General features: G+C 38.3%; 1 protein-coding gene across 4 annotated transcripts in view; it reads left to right on the top strand.

Moving 5' to 3' along the window:
• Positions 1-17,671, top strand: part of cadm4 (cell adhesion molecule 4) — a 226,755-nt gene that overhangs the window by 178,652 nt on the left and 30,432 nt on the right. For all 4 annotated transcript variants that reach the window (XM_008431150.2, XM_008431154.2, XM_008431152.2 and 1 more), the window contains exons 3-4: positions 8,171-8,458; positions 15,987-16,148. In XM_008431150.2, coding sequence (XP_008429372.1) covers positions 8,171-8,458; positions 15,987-16,148 — 450 coding nt within the window. The remainder of the gene's footprint in view (positions 1-8,170; positions 8,459-15,986; positions 16,149-17,671) is intronic.

Raw genomic sequence — 17,671 nt, 5'->3', positions numbered from 1 at the left:
CAAATGAGGAAATGAGGCATGTTCCAACAAGGTACATTTTTTCACCTAAAAAATGTACCTAAAAACAATTTATGTCTAAGGTGTGCACAGCGCAGTTAAAATAAAAGGAATCTGTGATGCAAAACAATGGAACCACGATAAACTATTTTAAAATATTAACATTTTGAGTTGTGTTCTGTAGAACCCAAACTGCACATGTTCTGTTGGATTTAGTTCTGCAATCTTCATCCTTCTCATCTCTTCCTAGCAGGAAGCTGAACGTTCAGGTTGAAACTCGCTGGTATTTAGATGTTATAATTCCAGCCTTGTTTGAAACTTTTATCTGGTCTGACGATAAGTAACCCTAACCATGATGCTGCCATTGCCATGTTTCGCTGTCGGTATATTCTGCCACATTGCTTTTGGAAGACTTTTAGCCAGACCTGGAAGATAAAAATTAAAAACAAAGCATGCAGGCTTGAGCCTTAGCTTTTTATGTAGAGATCTGGAAAAAACATGGGAGTATCGTTACAATCCGATCGTTCTGATTTTTTTGTAACCTGTCAGCAAACTACAATTTTAACTGAAGTTTGCTTCGGTTGTACTTTTGAGGCCTACTGAATGTCTATTAAAGAGACTACAATAACCCATTAAACAAAGATTATTAGCTGCAAATTAGGATAACATGGTTATTTAAAGATAGAAAGTCGACTGTGTAAAAATATAATATTTTTCACTGAAAAGCCACTGAAATATTCTGTCTCTTCTTACCGAGCAAAAAGTAGGAGAGATTTGTCCACAAGGTCATTTTTTAACACTACCTTCCTTTTACACGTTTTTTTTCTTCTTCCTAAAACAATAACAAAACCAAACATTGCTGAATTTCAGCGAATAAATAATGAAACAGATTGGCTGAGCAGCCAACTGGAAACAACAAACTTCCTTTGAAAAAGCACCTGCTTACCTTGCAGCTCAAAACTCCTGTTTGAGAAAAGAATAAGAACCACATTTGTGTAAGATTTCATTCTTTCACAAATGTGGTTCTTATTCTTTTCTCAGATCTTGCTTTTCCCACTAAAACTTTTTATGGATTAGGATTTGTTAAAGGATTATTTTGCTGGTTTCATTGTGCGACAGGTGGTACATTTCTGTGCTTGATTTAGGGAAAGTGGATAAAAAAAAAAACTTCCTATAAAATATTGTGCATTCTGTAAAAGTTTGCTCTGGTCTTAACTGAAAAGCAAATTAAATTTAGCTTGATTAAAACAGAAAATTGCACACAGGCAAACACTAAGTTGCCTGTGTGCAACTTAGACTTGTGCAACTAAATTGCCTGACTTAAATGTTTGCCAAATAACCCTCCAACCCCTTTTTAGAAGAGGGCTGTTTGTGTCACAGCTCAGTATCTTATAAGATAGCATTAAAAGCAAGGGAACCACAAGATAGTGCAAGAGGACCGGAAGCACAACATAGGTCAGTCTTATCCACAATAAGTCTTATCCACAGTTAAGATAAGTATGACATTTCCCTTTTTCCCAAAACTTTGCATGCTTTGTATTTTTGGGTAATCAATTTTAAGTTGTGCATTTTTTTATTTATTTATTTATTAATTCTTTGGGCATTTACAGTAATTGCAGGCATGAGACTGTAAGTCTCCTATCTTTCCGTAGAGAAAAGCAATCCTCATCTGAAAATTGGAGACGGGTAAACCCAAGAAAAACATAATGCAGGTGTAGCGAAGAAAACATGATGTAGAAGAGAGGAAGAGCTTTTCAGACTGGACAGAGTTCTACATGGAGTTTCTTCATGTACAGTTTGGATCTGTTTGCATTATTTTTTTAGAGCATTATCTAATATTAAACTCAGCTAAGTAGATTTAAAACAAGATTAAATGTATGAGATTCTTACAGAGCTAAATCAATTCTTTCAACAGTTAATAGTTTATGGATTTAATGCAATATCAGACTTCCCCATTGGAATTTGAGTCAAAATAAAACATGTATTAATTAATTTAAAAACACAGAACAGGTGAAGAAACATGTTCTGCTTTTCTTAAAGCAGAAATCTTATTCAGTGCATCTTCATTCTTAACTTTTACTAATTTAATCGTGCTTGATTTTTGCAAAAGAAATACATTTTAATTAAATAAAACAATAATATATGCAGCGCTAGTTACAAGTCTATACTCTCATCAATTATTCAGCTGTTCATTTTTTTGGCTTCTGGTGATTTACTTGAGGTTTAAAACCGTTTAAAAATGAGATTTCAGTGTTAATTTTTTTTAAATAGACACTGGATCAATATATGCACACAGAAATGTTTGATTAAATGTCTTTTATGAAGTTACAGAGAAATAACAAAATAAAGTACCTGAAAAGACAAATCCAGGTTTTGTGACATCCTTAGTAGCTGCTGAGCATCGTTTAAACGCCTCACCATTTTGCCCATCCCATTATGACGACAGTGAACCTTCTAATCATCTTAAGCTGATTTTTTGAAACATTAACATTTTGCAGAAAAATCTGTTGCAACTGTGCAATGCTGTCATGTTAATAGAGAAATGTTTTCGAACACACGCTAAATGCACGCCGCGAAGAATTAAAGCAGTTCAGGATGAAAAAATGGGTCCAACATTGTTCAAGCAAGTTGTACCCAACAAAGTGGCTGGTGAGTGCATAGAAAAGTTAGTAAGCTGGGGAATTTTCCAGAATTCCAATATCAAAGACTAAACCTTGGAGACACCCCTGATTTCAAGATGCCCTGAACCTCATCCCCCCACTTTTTTTTTTTTTTTTTACCAAGCATAATTTCAAGTCATTGTATTTGCCACTAACCAATAACTGTAGAATCTAAAAAAAAAAAACAATTGCATCAGTTCAAGGTAATAAACAGTAGCTTGATAAATAGCCTAAAGTCTGGAGGTTAAATTAAAGTTCAACCTTGATCTGATGAAAACATGTTAAAAGGAAAATGTTGCAATACTTTTGCATCATGAGTTTTCTTGAGGATGAAATGTACTTAAACTGTATTAGATGTTTTACTTTCAATCGTAGGAAAATGAATACGGCTGGGCTTTATGCATCTTTCACAAAGCCCAGTTATTTGTTGAATTTAGCTTCATATTTTTTGTTGATGTTGCCAGCTAGCAAAGCAAACAGCAGTGAGTCATACTTTGTTTTTCTGTAATCATTTGTTATGACATTGTTTTGAAAAGTTTATATTTAAACACATTTTTAACCATCTATTCATAAAAAAACCTATGAACAGCAATTTGTTTTGATTCGACAATCAAGACTATTCAGTAGAAAACAGTCTGACTAAATAGAAGTTGCTCTTTATTTTCAGCAGGGGAAATTCAGGAATAGGATAAAATTGCAGCCATTCATTTTTTACACATACAGCACTCTGCTCTGTGGATTTTTTTTTCTCCACTTCACTTGTCCGTCACCTCAATCAAGAAGTGGACTAAATTGGAGAGTTGAAGTCGGTGCTTTTGGGCAGAAAATCTAACTTTCAGCCCTGACTCTTGTTCTATCAGATCAGCACAACTGTAATTTCCATTAAGTATTTAAGCTGAGCTGCCTTGTCTGCACTCACATGAGACGTTGACTTGCACCCTTCAGGAAAGCATGGCGGAGACTAATAAGAACACGGAGGAAGAGAAAGACGGGGTGTAAAACTGAGAATGAAAGATAAAATGAGAGAGAATATACATCAGGAGGAGAGAAGGAGAATCGGGGCAGAGGATGAGGCAAAAAGCGAAACGGGGAAAATACACTGCTTAAGGAGGCGATGCAATTTTTAGAGAATATTTAACATTTATATTGCTACAGTGCTTTGAATAGGTATCCATACCCATTGAACTTGTTCACACAACCTCAGTCTGTGTCAATGGGAATTTATTTGATAGGCCTACACAAAGTAACAGATAATTGTGAAGTAGAAGAAGAAAGATTCATGATTTACAACTTTTTTTGGCTTATGTAGATCTAAAAAGTGTACTTTTTTAGATTCTTTTCACAGTGCCTCTGAGTCGATGCTTTGTAGAATCACTTCTCGCTACAGTTCAACTCTTTTGGGGATATATTTCTACCATCTTTGTACATATAGACTCAGATTTTTCTTCTTTTTTTTTTTTTTTTTTTTTGCAAAATAGCTCCACCCCAGTAAGATTGGATGGAAATCATTAGTGTTTGTTTCCAGTTGATATGATAGGTTTTTAGTTGCATTTGGGTATGGATTTTACTGGGGCATAGGAATCACACATCCCTACATGTGTGATTCCTATATGAGCTACAGCTCGATCCAAGCTGTAGCTCTGGCTGTACGTTTAGCGTTCTCGTGCTGGAAGGTGAACCTTTAGCTCAGTCAAATCGTTTGTAACCTTTAACAGATTTTCTCACAGGCTGGGCCTGTGTTTAACTCGATCCACCTCCTCATCAACTCTGAACATTTTCCTTTTCCTTGGTAAAAATAAAGCATCGCCAAATGACGATTTAATGAAGGTGGGTTTCTTTGTTGCTGTCTTCTGGGTGTTGCTGTCTTCTGGCCTTCACAGAACAGATAGATTTACACTAGCATGAGGTTATCGCAGGTTCACACTTCATTACAAGTTTGTCGTCTGCCCCATAAAATCCCTGTAAATTACTAAAGTTTGTGGCTAAAACTTGACAAAAGCAGGATAAGTTAAGTATGAATATTTTTGCAGTACTGGAAGCAAACAGAAAGTCCCATCACGGGACAGTTTCTGAAAACCTAAATTACACCTTGTTGAATTTTCACTTCAATACATCTGTGACTATTATCCATCTGGCAACCAGATCATAAACCAGGGTCTTCCTCCATTCATTCCTATCAGCTATAAACTCCCGAAATAAAGCCACTGCAGTTAGCGAAGAAAATTGTGCGACATGTTGTGCAAGCAAGCAACCAGTCGCAGTTGTGTTTTATGACGATGTGGGGACGGTCAGCTTCAGTAAAAGAGGGCAACTAACCAAATGGAGCCTTTCTCCTCCTCACTGGTCCATGTCTCTATTTCTTCTCCTTTTGCCAGCCCTCATCAGCATGCAAATGAGACAGGACAATAAAGGTGAACTTGGACTAGAACAGCAGTCTGACATTTAGTTGCCATTTTGTGCAGAGAGGAGGAAAAAGACTTACCTGTCTGTGGGGAATAGCTCTAACAATCCTCACACTGCTATTCAGGGGAGAGAAAAAAAGATTTGGATGAGGTGGAGAGATTATTGTGGCATCGGATCTGGAGGAGTGGACTAACTTCATGCCTCCACGCCTGGCTGTTGTAGTCAGTGTTGTACCGTATAATATTTTGTTACCCCTGTTACAGAATGTACTTATATTAGTTTATTTCTTTCAATTTGCTTTCCTCTCCTCTTCACTCCCTCTAGAAAACAACCAAAGATGCACTTATCCACAAAAAATATCTCTGGCTCTCTCTCTGATATTGCGTATTGTGCTTTGAGGTGGCCGGGTGCTACGTAGGGGAGGTGTTAGGGTTTTTCATCTCGCTGAGCCAAACACAAAAGAAGCAAAACAGGGACAGAAAACCAAGCACAAAATGAGAGCCGTTTCACGGCCAGCTTAATACAAACTGAGCCTTAGAGGCATTTATGTGAATCTGTGGTCACCGAGTTACTGTCATCCACAGACAGCTATTGAATTATTGGGTATTACCAGGATTTTTCCTCCCATTAACTCGATTCCTTTCCTTTCAAAAGAAAAACTGCTACAAGCTCACCTTTTCACTTTCAAGCTTTTAATGTCCCTCCGTCTTTCTTCTTCATGCGCTGTGATGTTTTGTAGCTCACTGATTTGAGGTTCAAGGTGGACTGCAATTTCTGCGTTTTGAAAGCTGATGTCAATTTACGACTTGGAGTATTCAGCTCCGTTCTAAAGGTTCGTCTCATTGAACGTGGAGCATTATTTGCATTGCGCCAAGAGGAGGCAGGGGAAACGACAACAATAAAAATCTTAAAACAATCTTCTCTTAAATTAGAAAGAACAAACTAACAAGAAAAAAACCGCCTCCGTTATACTTCATGACAGTCCAATCAGTACTCAGGAGAAAATGAGCAGGAAATGAGGGAGCCGTTATACAGGCTGAGTTGTATCAATCCACATACTGAAGCGGCTCTGGAGCTCTGGAGACTCACTTTGCAAACTTGCTCTGAACTTTCTTCCTTCTTTTTTCCCCCCCCTCAAACGAAACCTTAGATTTAGCAGCGCTATCAATTCCAGGGCAGCAATCATCTGGGATGCTCACAGCCTCTATTTCGTGTGCTGAGCTGTTCATAAGAGTGACATCACAAATTAGATGTTGAAACTCTATTCGGACTCCTCGCTTTATGAGATAGAACCGGCTGTTCACTGAAAACAGAGCTAACTGTCTGGAGGCCAAGCAATAACTGATTTCAAAGCTGAAAATGTCATGCCACTGAATTATGCGACCTCTGTTTCTCTTAGGAATTTGTTAATACTTACCAGACAGCGTAAGTAAAAGGTTATCTATATCTACAGAGATGTGCACTAAAAAAGATTTGACTAGAATAAAACAATATGTTTTGAAATCACTTGCAACAGCACAAGACTACAGTCATCCAGATAGGAGGCACATTAAAAGCTACAGCTTTGACCGTACGCACTGGACTGCAACTAGCTTTTTTTTCCCCATGTTAGGCATTTTTTCAATGACCTTTAATTCATAGGTCAAATTAAAGGTCATTAACGTAATGATCTTTAGCAATAGCTTGATATCACTATTATGGGAGCGATATTAAGCTGGTGCAGCCATTGTTTTGCTGACTTTGCCTTATGCAAGGACTCATAATGACGCTAAGTAGTTAAATATGTCGTAACATTCAACTTTATAGACACCTGAAGGTTTTGTATCAAAACTGCCTTGTATTTCACACTTTCAGTGATTTCACTTCCCTTTTCAGTAAATCTAGTTTCATGTGAGGCAAACGTAACCCCAGAGGATGATGGTGCCACCACAATGTTTCATTTGGGTATCGTGATCTTTGGGGGATTTGCTGTTTTTATGTTAAATTTACTTTTTAGTAATTGTGACCAAAAAGTGACGTTTGGTTTCATCAGACCACAACACATTCTCACACAAGGTTTTAGGATATTTTGGATGAAAAACATTATTTTGTCTATATTCCTTTGTATTAACATATGGATGCTGTCACATGTAGAAGACGACTGGTCCGACCCAGAGATCCGTCCAGCTCCTTACCAGTTTCTGCCTTGTCTCAGTTACTGAAAAATGTGAACTGTTAGTAATGTTCCTTGGTTCCATTGTTCCTCAAATTGTTAGTAATTGGTGTCTTTGCTGGACTATGGTGTGTATGAAATAATGCACACTTATTTTGTATGCTTCTCCTGCCTGATACCTTTCACCAATGATATAATTTTAACCTTTGGTAACCTGTCTCCAAATTGTGGTTTCAGCTGAAGGATGCCAATTAGTAAATGTCAGTAAAATCAAACTAGAATAATTCAGGTTAATCAGATTCACTACAAATGACGACAGGTGTGAACTCCAAAAAATTATCCCCGAAACTGAATTAAAAGCTGCTTCAAAAATTAGGCTAAGTGTGTGCACAGTTATGCAGTATCATTAATGCACTGTTTTTCTTTTACAAAATATTTCCTCCCACAAATGTTTTTCACCTTAATTTTACTAGATTTGTCTTCAATTAAATGTAGCTAAATGTGGAAAGGGTTTTAAAATGTTTACTTCGATGTCTACTTTTGTAATCACTGAAGTCTGGCATTTTAATAGGAGTTTGTTCACTTTGGAGTGAGACACAATAAAACTACTTCACAAATGGCACAAGGACTTGACAGAAAATGAGCTAAGAACAAAGAGAAACACTGAAAGGCATTTGGAAAGATTAAATAGCTACAGATTGTCACCACTTTAAAATATTTCAGCGTCTGGCTCCTTAACACACAAAGGACTGGTCTAAAAGTTTTGCACAAAAATCATTTTTATATAATTATTTAAATTCAACTTTTCAATTAATAAATAACAGAAAACTATTTTCTGCTTTTGTCTGACTTTTACTCTTACTGTTTGCTACTTGTGTCCACCCTTCCCTCACTCCCTTTTTTTTGTGTCAACCTCAACAACAGCAAGTTTTCTCTTTTTATTTCCCCCTTACTCTAGCTCTGAAGGACGACCGTTTCCAGATGGTGCTCTTCACGCAACGGCTGGTGCGCATCACCCTGACCAACGTCAGCGTGTCCGACGAGGGAGGCTACTTCTGCCAGCTGTACACGGATGCTACGCACCACCAGGTGGCGACGCTATCCGTTTCCGTCCCTCCAGAAACCCCGACGGTGGAGGTGAAGCAGGAGGCCGTGGAGGGCGGCGAGGCCGAGCTCACTTGCGTGTCGCCGAGGAGCAAGCCGGCCACCACCCTGCGCTGGATGCGCAACAGCCGCGAGATACCAGGTACAAGGACACAGCTTAGATGTGGAGTGATGGATGGGTAGATGATTAGGAGAGATGAATGTGAAAGTTAATGAGATGGTAAAAGACAGGTGAAGTGGAATGGTAGGTTTACACCACAGACTGAGTGCAGAATAAAATGGAAATAAATGGATGGGTGATTGATGGCTTGACAGAATGAAAGGGAACTGAATCAGGGGAAAAAGAGCGGGTAACGACGGGTGGATAAATGGAGGAAAAATGAGGATTTGAGCCGTCGAGGTGCCAGACTTTTACCTAACATTTCCTCCATTTTAATCACTGAAATCAAGCATTTCCTTACATTGGAACTGAAGTAATTTTGCAGTCCTGTTGTTTCTGGGAGTCATTATCAGTTCATTAAGGAACCCCACCATGTTGCGTATTAGTAGGAGTGTATGCAGAGACAACAGATCATCAGCATCTGCAAATGTTTTCACACATTTTTATTATTCCCAGAGTACGTTCACACTTAAAATCAAAACAAATTTACAGTACGATGAAGCAGTTCTCGAAAAGCGAAACATTTTATATCACTTTGAGGTGTTAAGGAAAAATATATTCATTGTTGTCTACTAGAAAGCTCAAAGAATTGATTTAAATTATATTAAATGTTGACTCATAACATGCCGATGAGCCCTGGAGTCTCTAGCTGGAGCACCACATGGAAACCAAATAGGAAAGCATTATTTCTTATATATTTTTAAGTATTTGCTACAGCTTTTGTGCATCCACAGGTATTTCTGCCTTTAATAAAGCTTTCAGAAAGTGAAATGCACCTCAGTGAGGTTCAGATTAAGGGATTGACCCTGGCTACTGCAGGATACTCCTCTTTTTTTTTTTACCACTAAAATCTTCAGGTTTGCTTTTGCAATATGTTTTGGGTCACTGGCTATCTGTTCTGTGAAGCTTCTTCAAATCCACCTTTTTAAATTTACCTGGATGTGAGAAGATAGTCTATTATCTGTATATTTATGGCACGTTTTAAAATTCATATGGGCGAGTCTCTTATTTTTATCACATCATCAGTAAACACTGAGCTGTCACACTACCTTCATTTTGGATGCTTTTGTTCATAAATATTTCAAGCCTACCCTGTTTGTTTCCTGCCTGTTATTTTGGTTACAGTTGATCTTAATTTTCTCTGGCCAGAATGAAAACTATTATGGTAATGAGCCTATTCCCTAGGCTCGCAAAAGTATTCCTACTCCATGAACGTTTTCAACGTTTTGTCACGTCATTACCTCTAAGGCCCACAAAGTAGTGTGAAAGAAAAATTAGCCATAATTGTTAGCGGATTTTAACAGATAGAAATCTAAAAAAAGTCTAGCATGTATATCTATTTAGTACTCCTGAATCAATACTTTGTAGCACCAAATTGTGATTAGATTACAGCTGCAACTCTTTTGAAAATGACTTCAGCAGCAGAAATGCACAGGCATAGTTTTCCATTAGTGTCAGAGTAAAGAAGCACAATTAATATCCATGGCCCACCTTTCCATTTTTTATTTGTGAACAAACATTTAAACCATTCCCTGGAAGGTAGACATGGAAAGGGATTTTTCTTTATGCATGAAAGCTTTTTTCGCCTTCAATATTGGAAAGATGCACTGGATGTACCTTACTAATGCACCAGGCGCATTTTTGATGCGTTTTTATTTTATGTTCCAAAAATTGTGCTCACTCGTCCTCACTTGAATTTTTGCTATTTTTCTGATGGATTTCTTGTGTTTTTTTGCATTTTCTACATTGACTTTTTCACTTACAGAAAGAGCTTTTTTTGCCAGAAACTCAGAAAAAGCTTCACAATACCAATCCCACTCGAAATCAACTCGAAAGCTTTTACAGTTGGTGGGGAAAAAAAAGAAAAAAGAACCAACACTTGACCACCAGACAGATTTTGAGTTAGTCGAGTGTTGAAAAAGAGTTCTGAACATTCAACAGCTATAACTCTTCCCTGCTCTCCGCTCTTGACTATAAATATCCAAAGATCCCAAACACTCCTGGCCCATATTCAGTTTGCAAATTTACTTGAAATTGGCATAAAAAGCAAAAGTTTTCAGCCCGGGCTGTGACACTTGTGCAGGTTTTCCAGAAAAGTCACTGAGGAAAATAAGTATTTGCTCACAATCAACTTACCTGGTAAAATAAAGGTTAAAAAAAAAAGTCAGGTCTTCAAACAGCCTTCCCGAACACAGATCAACATCCCTTTGTTAGCCACCACTTGCTACATTTAGGCTACAGTTAACAATTCAAATGTCTGCTGTTAACCTACAAAGTCCTTAATTGATCGGCTCTCAACTACTTCAAAGCTTGTTTAAAGAAATGCGTCACAACTTGGTCACTCCAGAAAGGACCATCAGTTCCTACATCATACTCAAGAAATCTAGACTCTTTCCAAGATGGTGGGTTGACCTTCTGAGGCCTACGAGATCAGGGACATCCCTGTCTATCAACAAGAAACTCTTGAAGACCCATCTCTTTAGAGAGCATCTTCCAACTGACCCTATCCTTCCTTAACCCTCCTACTGCTATTTCTCTGTCCCCCTTTGCCTTGACTCTGTTTCCACACTGTCACCTCTGACAGAACCTGACTAAAGGTCTTCATTCTAATTATTAGCTTATTGCTACCTTTGCTAATAACTGCACTGTCATGCCTTCCTTTGTAAGTTGCTTTGGATAAAAGTGTCTACTGAATGCATAAACATAAACAGACTGGAATAATACATAAAAAGTTGATCTCATTTGCTCATAATCTGACAAGCTCACTAATACACAAAGGCTCAGATCACTCTTATTTTAGATTTCTAGCTCCCTCTCTTCCTCTCTCTATCTCAGACTCTGAAAGGCAGACGGCTTCATTTATAACCCTCTAACCTTTCGTCCTTTGCTTCTGATAAATCCAAGAGCATTTTATTAGACCGTTACCTTGATCTATGTCAGTTTCTCTCGTTCTTTCTATTTCTTTCTATTAAAGGGGTGCTTGACACAATAACATATCTGAGATCTGTCTTCCTTAAACCTTGAGCCTATTCAGCCAGGAGAAAGAGTCTCTGTCGTTAACTCGGCTTATGTGTCTAATGCTAGACGGAATGTAAAATTCCTTAAATTCTTGGTTTATTCACTAACCTGCTTATGACCATGCTACTATAGCTCTCTTGAAGGCTTACAGCACAGGAGAGATGCGCCAGTTATGCTTTTTAAGCAAAATACATACTGGTTTTTGGGAACCTTTGGTACTGAATGGGTTAGTTCAGATTTCTCTCTTAGAACCCAATTAAGTATCCATCCATCCATCCATCCATTTTCTTTACACCCTTGTCCCTTAGTGGGGTCGGGAGGGTTGCTGGTGCCTATCTCCAGCTAACGTTCCGGGCGAGAGGCGGAGTACATCCTGGACAGGTCGCCAGTCTGGCGCAGGGCACCCAATTAAGTAATGCTACCTAATTAATATATATTTTAAAATCTGATTTGTTTTGGAATTAAAAGTGTTGCTGCTCACAGTTACTCACTACATACCAGTGTTTCATGTCTAAATAATAATCTTTTTTCCTTACTGAAACGCTTTCAGTCTCTTTTTACTAATTAATGTCAAACTAACGTTTACATATCAAATAATTTTTCTTGTTCTGGTATCTTTGTGTATACTTCTCCACAACTGGATAATGATCAAGGTCTATGCTTTTCATTACACTGTTATCAACCCTATTGTATAAATAAAACCAAGCTGAAAAAGTACATATCTTCTTTATGAGGCACATGGTACTTCCATTTTCATAAAAGAAATTAAAAAAAACACAGAATATCACTGTATCACAGGAAATCCTCTTCTTTCTTTTTTTTTCTAAAATATTGGTGAGAAAAAAAAAGCTGTGATTTACTGTTGGATGTGTTGGACTGTTAAATCTTTTATTAATTTTCTTATAACTATACTGTGTGTTTTAATGAGGCTTCCTGTCATGAACGGTCATTAATTATTTAAATTAGGAGCAGAGGCTTCTGACGTGTATAATTACACACACTCTAATGTGCACGAAGTGAAGAGTAGCACTGTAAGCAGCTCTGCACTGAAACAGTAATTTACTGTTTCAATAAAACAAAGACAAAATGATTGTGAAACTGACTTTTTAAGCTGTCTGAAATGGGTTTTTTATAAGAGTTTAGGCCCCTTAGCAACTTTAGCACTACTGACTATAACAGTGTGCATCTCTGGATGGTAAATCAAACCTACCCTAACTCAAAAAAGCAGGGAAGAGTGCAAAAAATGGTGGAATACAGGTTTATTTGTGTATCCTGATAAATCTTGTAGTGGTTTGCAGCACTTATTGGTCCACAAATACAAAAATATTAACTTGCGGATCCTTACAAAAGTATTCAAACAACTTGAATTTTTTTCAAGTCGCAACCACAAGCTAATATTTTATTGGGAATTTATGTAATGCAAAAACACGAATTAGGGAAGAATTGTGACGTGTATGAACAATTAGTTTTAAAAAGCAAATTATAAATCCACAAATTAAGTGGCATTCATATGTATCCAGCTCCATTTTGTCTGACATCCCTAATTAATCCTGTGCAATCACTATTCTTCAGAGGCTACATCATTTATAAATACAGTCCCCATGTGTGTTATTTAATATTATAAATTCAGCTGTTCTGTGAAGTCCACAGAGCTTTGTGAGTGTAGAACATTAGTGAACAAACAGCATCTTGAAGACCAAGGAACACTGCAAACAGGTCAGGGAGAAAGTTGTGGAGAAAGCAGGGATAGGTTATATAACAATATTCCACAATTTGAACATCTTACAGAGCACCTCTTAATTCAGCAGCATAACTAGAAATACTGGCTTTATACCAAATGTGAAAAGTCATGCAAGGTAAGCATGAATCATAGAAGCAGCTAAAAAGTCTATTGTTGCTCTAGAGGAGCTGCAGAGATCCCCACCTGAGGGTGCGTTCACACTGCAGTCTGAAGTGACCCAATTCCGATTTTTTTTTTTTTTTTTTGACGTAATGTGACCTGTATCCGATCTTTCATAGCAGTGTGAACAACACAGGTCGGATTCTTTTACGAATGTGACCCTTAACCGATATGTATCCGATTGAAATGCGACCTAATGTTCAGGGTGCATTCATCCGAACTGAACGTCACTGATTCTCAACAAATCTCACTATTCTGCATCCTGATACGCGCAAGAGGGAAGAAAAACAACAACCATGACTGACTATATGAGGAGGAAGTTGTTAATATGCTGCTCCGGCTGGACAACAACTTCAAATATGTAAGCTAAGCTCTACCGTTAGCCTCCATGTTTACTACCGCAAACACTGAACACTTCTTCTTTTTATGGCGGTTGGCAGAACACTTAGAATGCTGACGCTATTGCGCCCTCTAGTGCGCATGCGGGACACTTTCAGGTAGTTTGCCCGTTCAATGTGAACGGCCCAGGCAAAAAAATCGGAATTGCCAAAAAATCAAAATTGGGTCACTTCAGGCTGGTGTGAACGCACCGGATGGAAGAATGCGTGACTCAAATCTGGTCTGCATGGAGAATTGAAAAGAAGAAAGCCACTGTGGAAAGAAAGCAATGAGAAGTCATGTTTAAACTTTGCCACAATCTATTTAGGGGACAAACCAAACATGTTGAAACGGATGGTGTTCTCCGGTTATACAAACATGAATCTTTTTGGCTTGCAGGCAAAAAATGCGTTTTGTTGAAATGATTCCTTTTCACAGTGAGAAAACTGTCCACATTGTAGAACATGGTGACGGCAGTGTCATGCTGTGTGAAGACAGGTTTACCCAGCATTGGAAGCTTCTCAGAGATGATGAGGGATCGAAGGAGAGCAATGCAAGACGATCCTGGAACACTGTAAACAATGTTAAATATCAAAGCATGTTGTTCACGTCCAAACCTGAGACGAATTTAATAAAATTATTTTGTCAAATCTTGGAAATCTATATTCATATTCAGAACAAGCTTCAGCTGCTCAACATGTGCAAAGAGTCGCACCTTAAAAGGTTTCTTCACACAGTATTGACTCTTTGGCTGAATACATGTACATGCCACATTTTTCAGTTCTTGTAATTTGATTACAGTTACAAGCTCGTTCAGGTACTTCAGGTTTTCATGCCATTAGTACTGTTTAATAATCAGCGTTAAACAGCTACAGGAGATGTAATAAGCAGTCTGTCGCCCTGAGAACTTCATGTCAGCCATGATCTCATTTCCCTTTGTGGTGTGACACTCTTTCTCTCTTTCATCTACCGTCTTCTTCTTTGCTGTCAGAATACACCTGTTTTATCATTCTGACTATCGTATCTGTCCTCCCACTTACTGCATAGACCTTTCTTTTAATCTGATACTTTTCCCTTTTTTTGCTGAACTCTGTTGCTGACAAAGTCGCAACATGTCTTAGCACAGTTAAAGTTTGCAAAGGCCCTCAAAAGTCATAAAGACAGATGGGAACTCTGCTTCTCTTGTCTGATTTTCTGGCTTTATCTTTCTGTCTTCTCCTCCCTCTGTTCCTCTATTCCCGTTTTCTCTCCCTACCTTCTTCATCCTTCGGCCTTGAGCTAAACGAACTGTGACACTAAAGGTTAGCAGCAGATCCCCAGCAGATATAGGAGGCACTCTTTAATTAAGACGCTATCTTTCTGCCGCGCCCTCATTTCTGTTCATCAGAACTCGCTGCCGCCATCTCCCAGGCTTCGATTAGGCCAACTTTCGTTTGCTTGCCAGCAATAATTGAAAACTCAGTGTGATAAAAGTAATATTGTATTCTGCCTAAACAAGCACAAACTCCTGGTACGTGACCGTGTCAAGTCCCGTTAGCTCGCCCCGGCTTTTTCTCCTCCCTCCTTCTGCCTCCCCTCCCGGCCCCCCTCATCTCGCCTTCCGCTCTTATCGTCCTCTTTCATGTCTGCTTTCCTTCAAACATATAGACACACATACCCACATCAATCATATTTCTATTGCCTCCTTTTCTTTTTGTGTCTCACACTTTTACTGTGATGTCCCACTCCCCCACCCAGTGTCTGCTTCAGTTAAAATCTCAATTGGTTTATGCATATTCCCTCTTTTATCCTTTGCTCCCTCTCCCTCTTTTTTCCTCTCCCTTTCTTTTGGTTGCAGACACACAAAACATTTAGTTGATTTGCTATCTGAATACAAACAGTGCTGCTGCTCATAATTGCCATGAAATGTAGATGCAAATTGCTTTTTCTTCTCTTGCCCCTTTTTCATTCTGCCTTCCACTCATCCACCCCTCTGTGGATGCCTGTTGAAGCTCTAAAAAACTCATTCATCTGTTACTAACTTCTACCTCTTCGTTGGCATACTTTCTTCTGTGTCCCCCCCCCCACCTCCCCCTGGCTAACAATCTCCTCCCCGCTGCCTTCTCCTTTCAATACTGTGATTTCGCTGCTGGGGGTAAAAAGAAAGAACAAATTTGTGTTTTGACTGCTAACTTCCACATTCATCCCCCATCTATCCTCTCTTCCTCTCCATAGGTGTTGTGTCGCAGCAGGACAATGGGAAGACATTCAGCGTATCCAGCACCATCCGCATCCCAGTGGAGAGGAAAGACAACGGCGCGGCGCTGAACTGCGAGGCAATCCACCCTGCGCTGAGTGGCCAGAAGAGGGTTCGACATTATCGGCTGGACGTGTATTGTAAGTCCTCTCGCCTTATTGCGGCGCTTTCTTACAACCTGACAAGCAAATGAAAAGGCATAATGTTCTCTTCTAAATATTTCACAACTGCTCATTACTCCATCTGTGCTGCTGTCACCTAAATTAATACTTTAATGGTATTCATTATATTGTTTCCCCTGCAAAAATTTGTCATGGTTAGACTCATTTTTTTAAACAATGAATGATTCATTTTAGGCCCGATTTTCTGAGGTATGTAGAGCAGCCAAGTGTGAGTCCTGCCCTCGTTAAAGTGCAACGGGGAGAGATCCTGTTGAGCAGAAATAGAGCCGTAGCCAAGTCAGGGTCCTGGCCTGTGGTTTTAAGAGCTTACCAACATCTACATGAAGCAATGAAAAACTCTGCTAGATTAGTATGTACAATGATCTTAGGACTGCTTAGGGATGGATTGATCCCAGCAGGCTTATTTGCAGAAAGTAGTAAAAACCTAATGCTGTCTTAGAGGAGGAAGTGCATTAAAATGCTTAGAGTAGTTTTAATTCCCCAGTTTTGATATTCTCTTAGGGAGCTAAGATAAGATACAAAACCAGGAATCTGTATCACAAATAGCATTAAGGTTTCGCAAATCTTAGACTCTTCCAAATAATTTGTAATCAGTGTATATTAAACCAGTCCAGGATTGAACTGTTCATTTATTGAGGTTTTTATGCTTCACTAATGTTAAGTTGCCCCTAATGCCAAGAATGGATTAAAAATTCTATATTTTTTGTATTTTTATAGATACAATAACAGCTCCCATGTGGTTTTTAATCCATTTTTTGTGTAAAATTGCCCCATTCAATTTGATCGCCATATGCATTTTATATTTTTAACTAGAGGTAATTAAATGCAGTCTAGACTCATTAAAAACTGAAATAGTTTTTTTAGTTTAGCACAATGAGGAAGCTGTAAATGCTAATTTAAGCATTATTAGCAGCTAACAGTTAATCACAAGTATCATAACAGCAGATTTTTTTTTGCAATAAATTTGTACTTGCTCAGAAAAGCAAGAGAATATAGAGACATGATTTCTCGGTTGGGTTGTACTGTATATCTGGCACATGAGACGAAACCAAACAAAACATTAGGTTTACAGCAGAAAATGAGAAGAGACTTCAGCAATGTTTTGGGGAAAACTACGAATTACAATTTTGTTGTTTTTAGTTGAGAGAGGTGAAGCGAATATTTGTGTGTCTGATTTATTAGCCAAAGACACTCATGGTTTGTGATCTACAATTTGCTCATAAGAACCTCTTCTTGGTGGCTGTATCTTCTGAAAATTCTTACTAACAGAAGTCTATATTTATGACTTGAAGTTGTTTCATAACAAAATAAACATCAAATGCTGCCAAGATCGTAGTCTCTCACTGTTATACTGACATCATTACAAATAAGAACACTTTCAAGTTTGCAGTATAAAAGCACTTTATGTTCCGTTTGATCTGAAATTTTACATGATCTCTCATGTTGTCACTAAAATGAGCCGTACTCCTTATCTTGTAATT

The sequence above is a fragment of the Poecilia reticulata genome, linkage group LG16 (genome assembly GCF_000633615.1).
Source record: "Poecilia reticulata strain Guanapo linkage group LG16, Guppy_female_1.0+MT, whole genome shotgun sequence".
In the NCBI taxonomy this organism is placed as follows: Eukaryota; Metazoa; Chordata; class Actinopteri; order Cyprinodontiformes; family Poeciliidae; genus Poecilia; species Poecilia reticulata.
The sequence above is the reverse complement of the archived record's forward strand: the minus strand, read 5'-3'. Positions and strand labels throughout refer to the sequence as shown.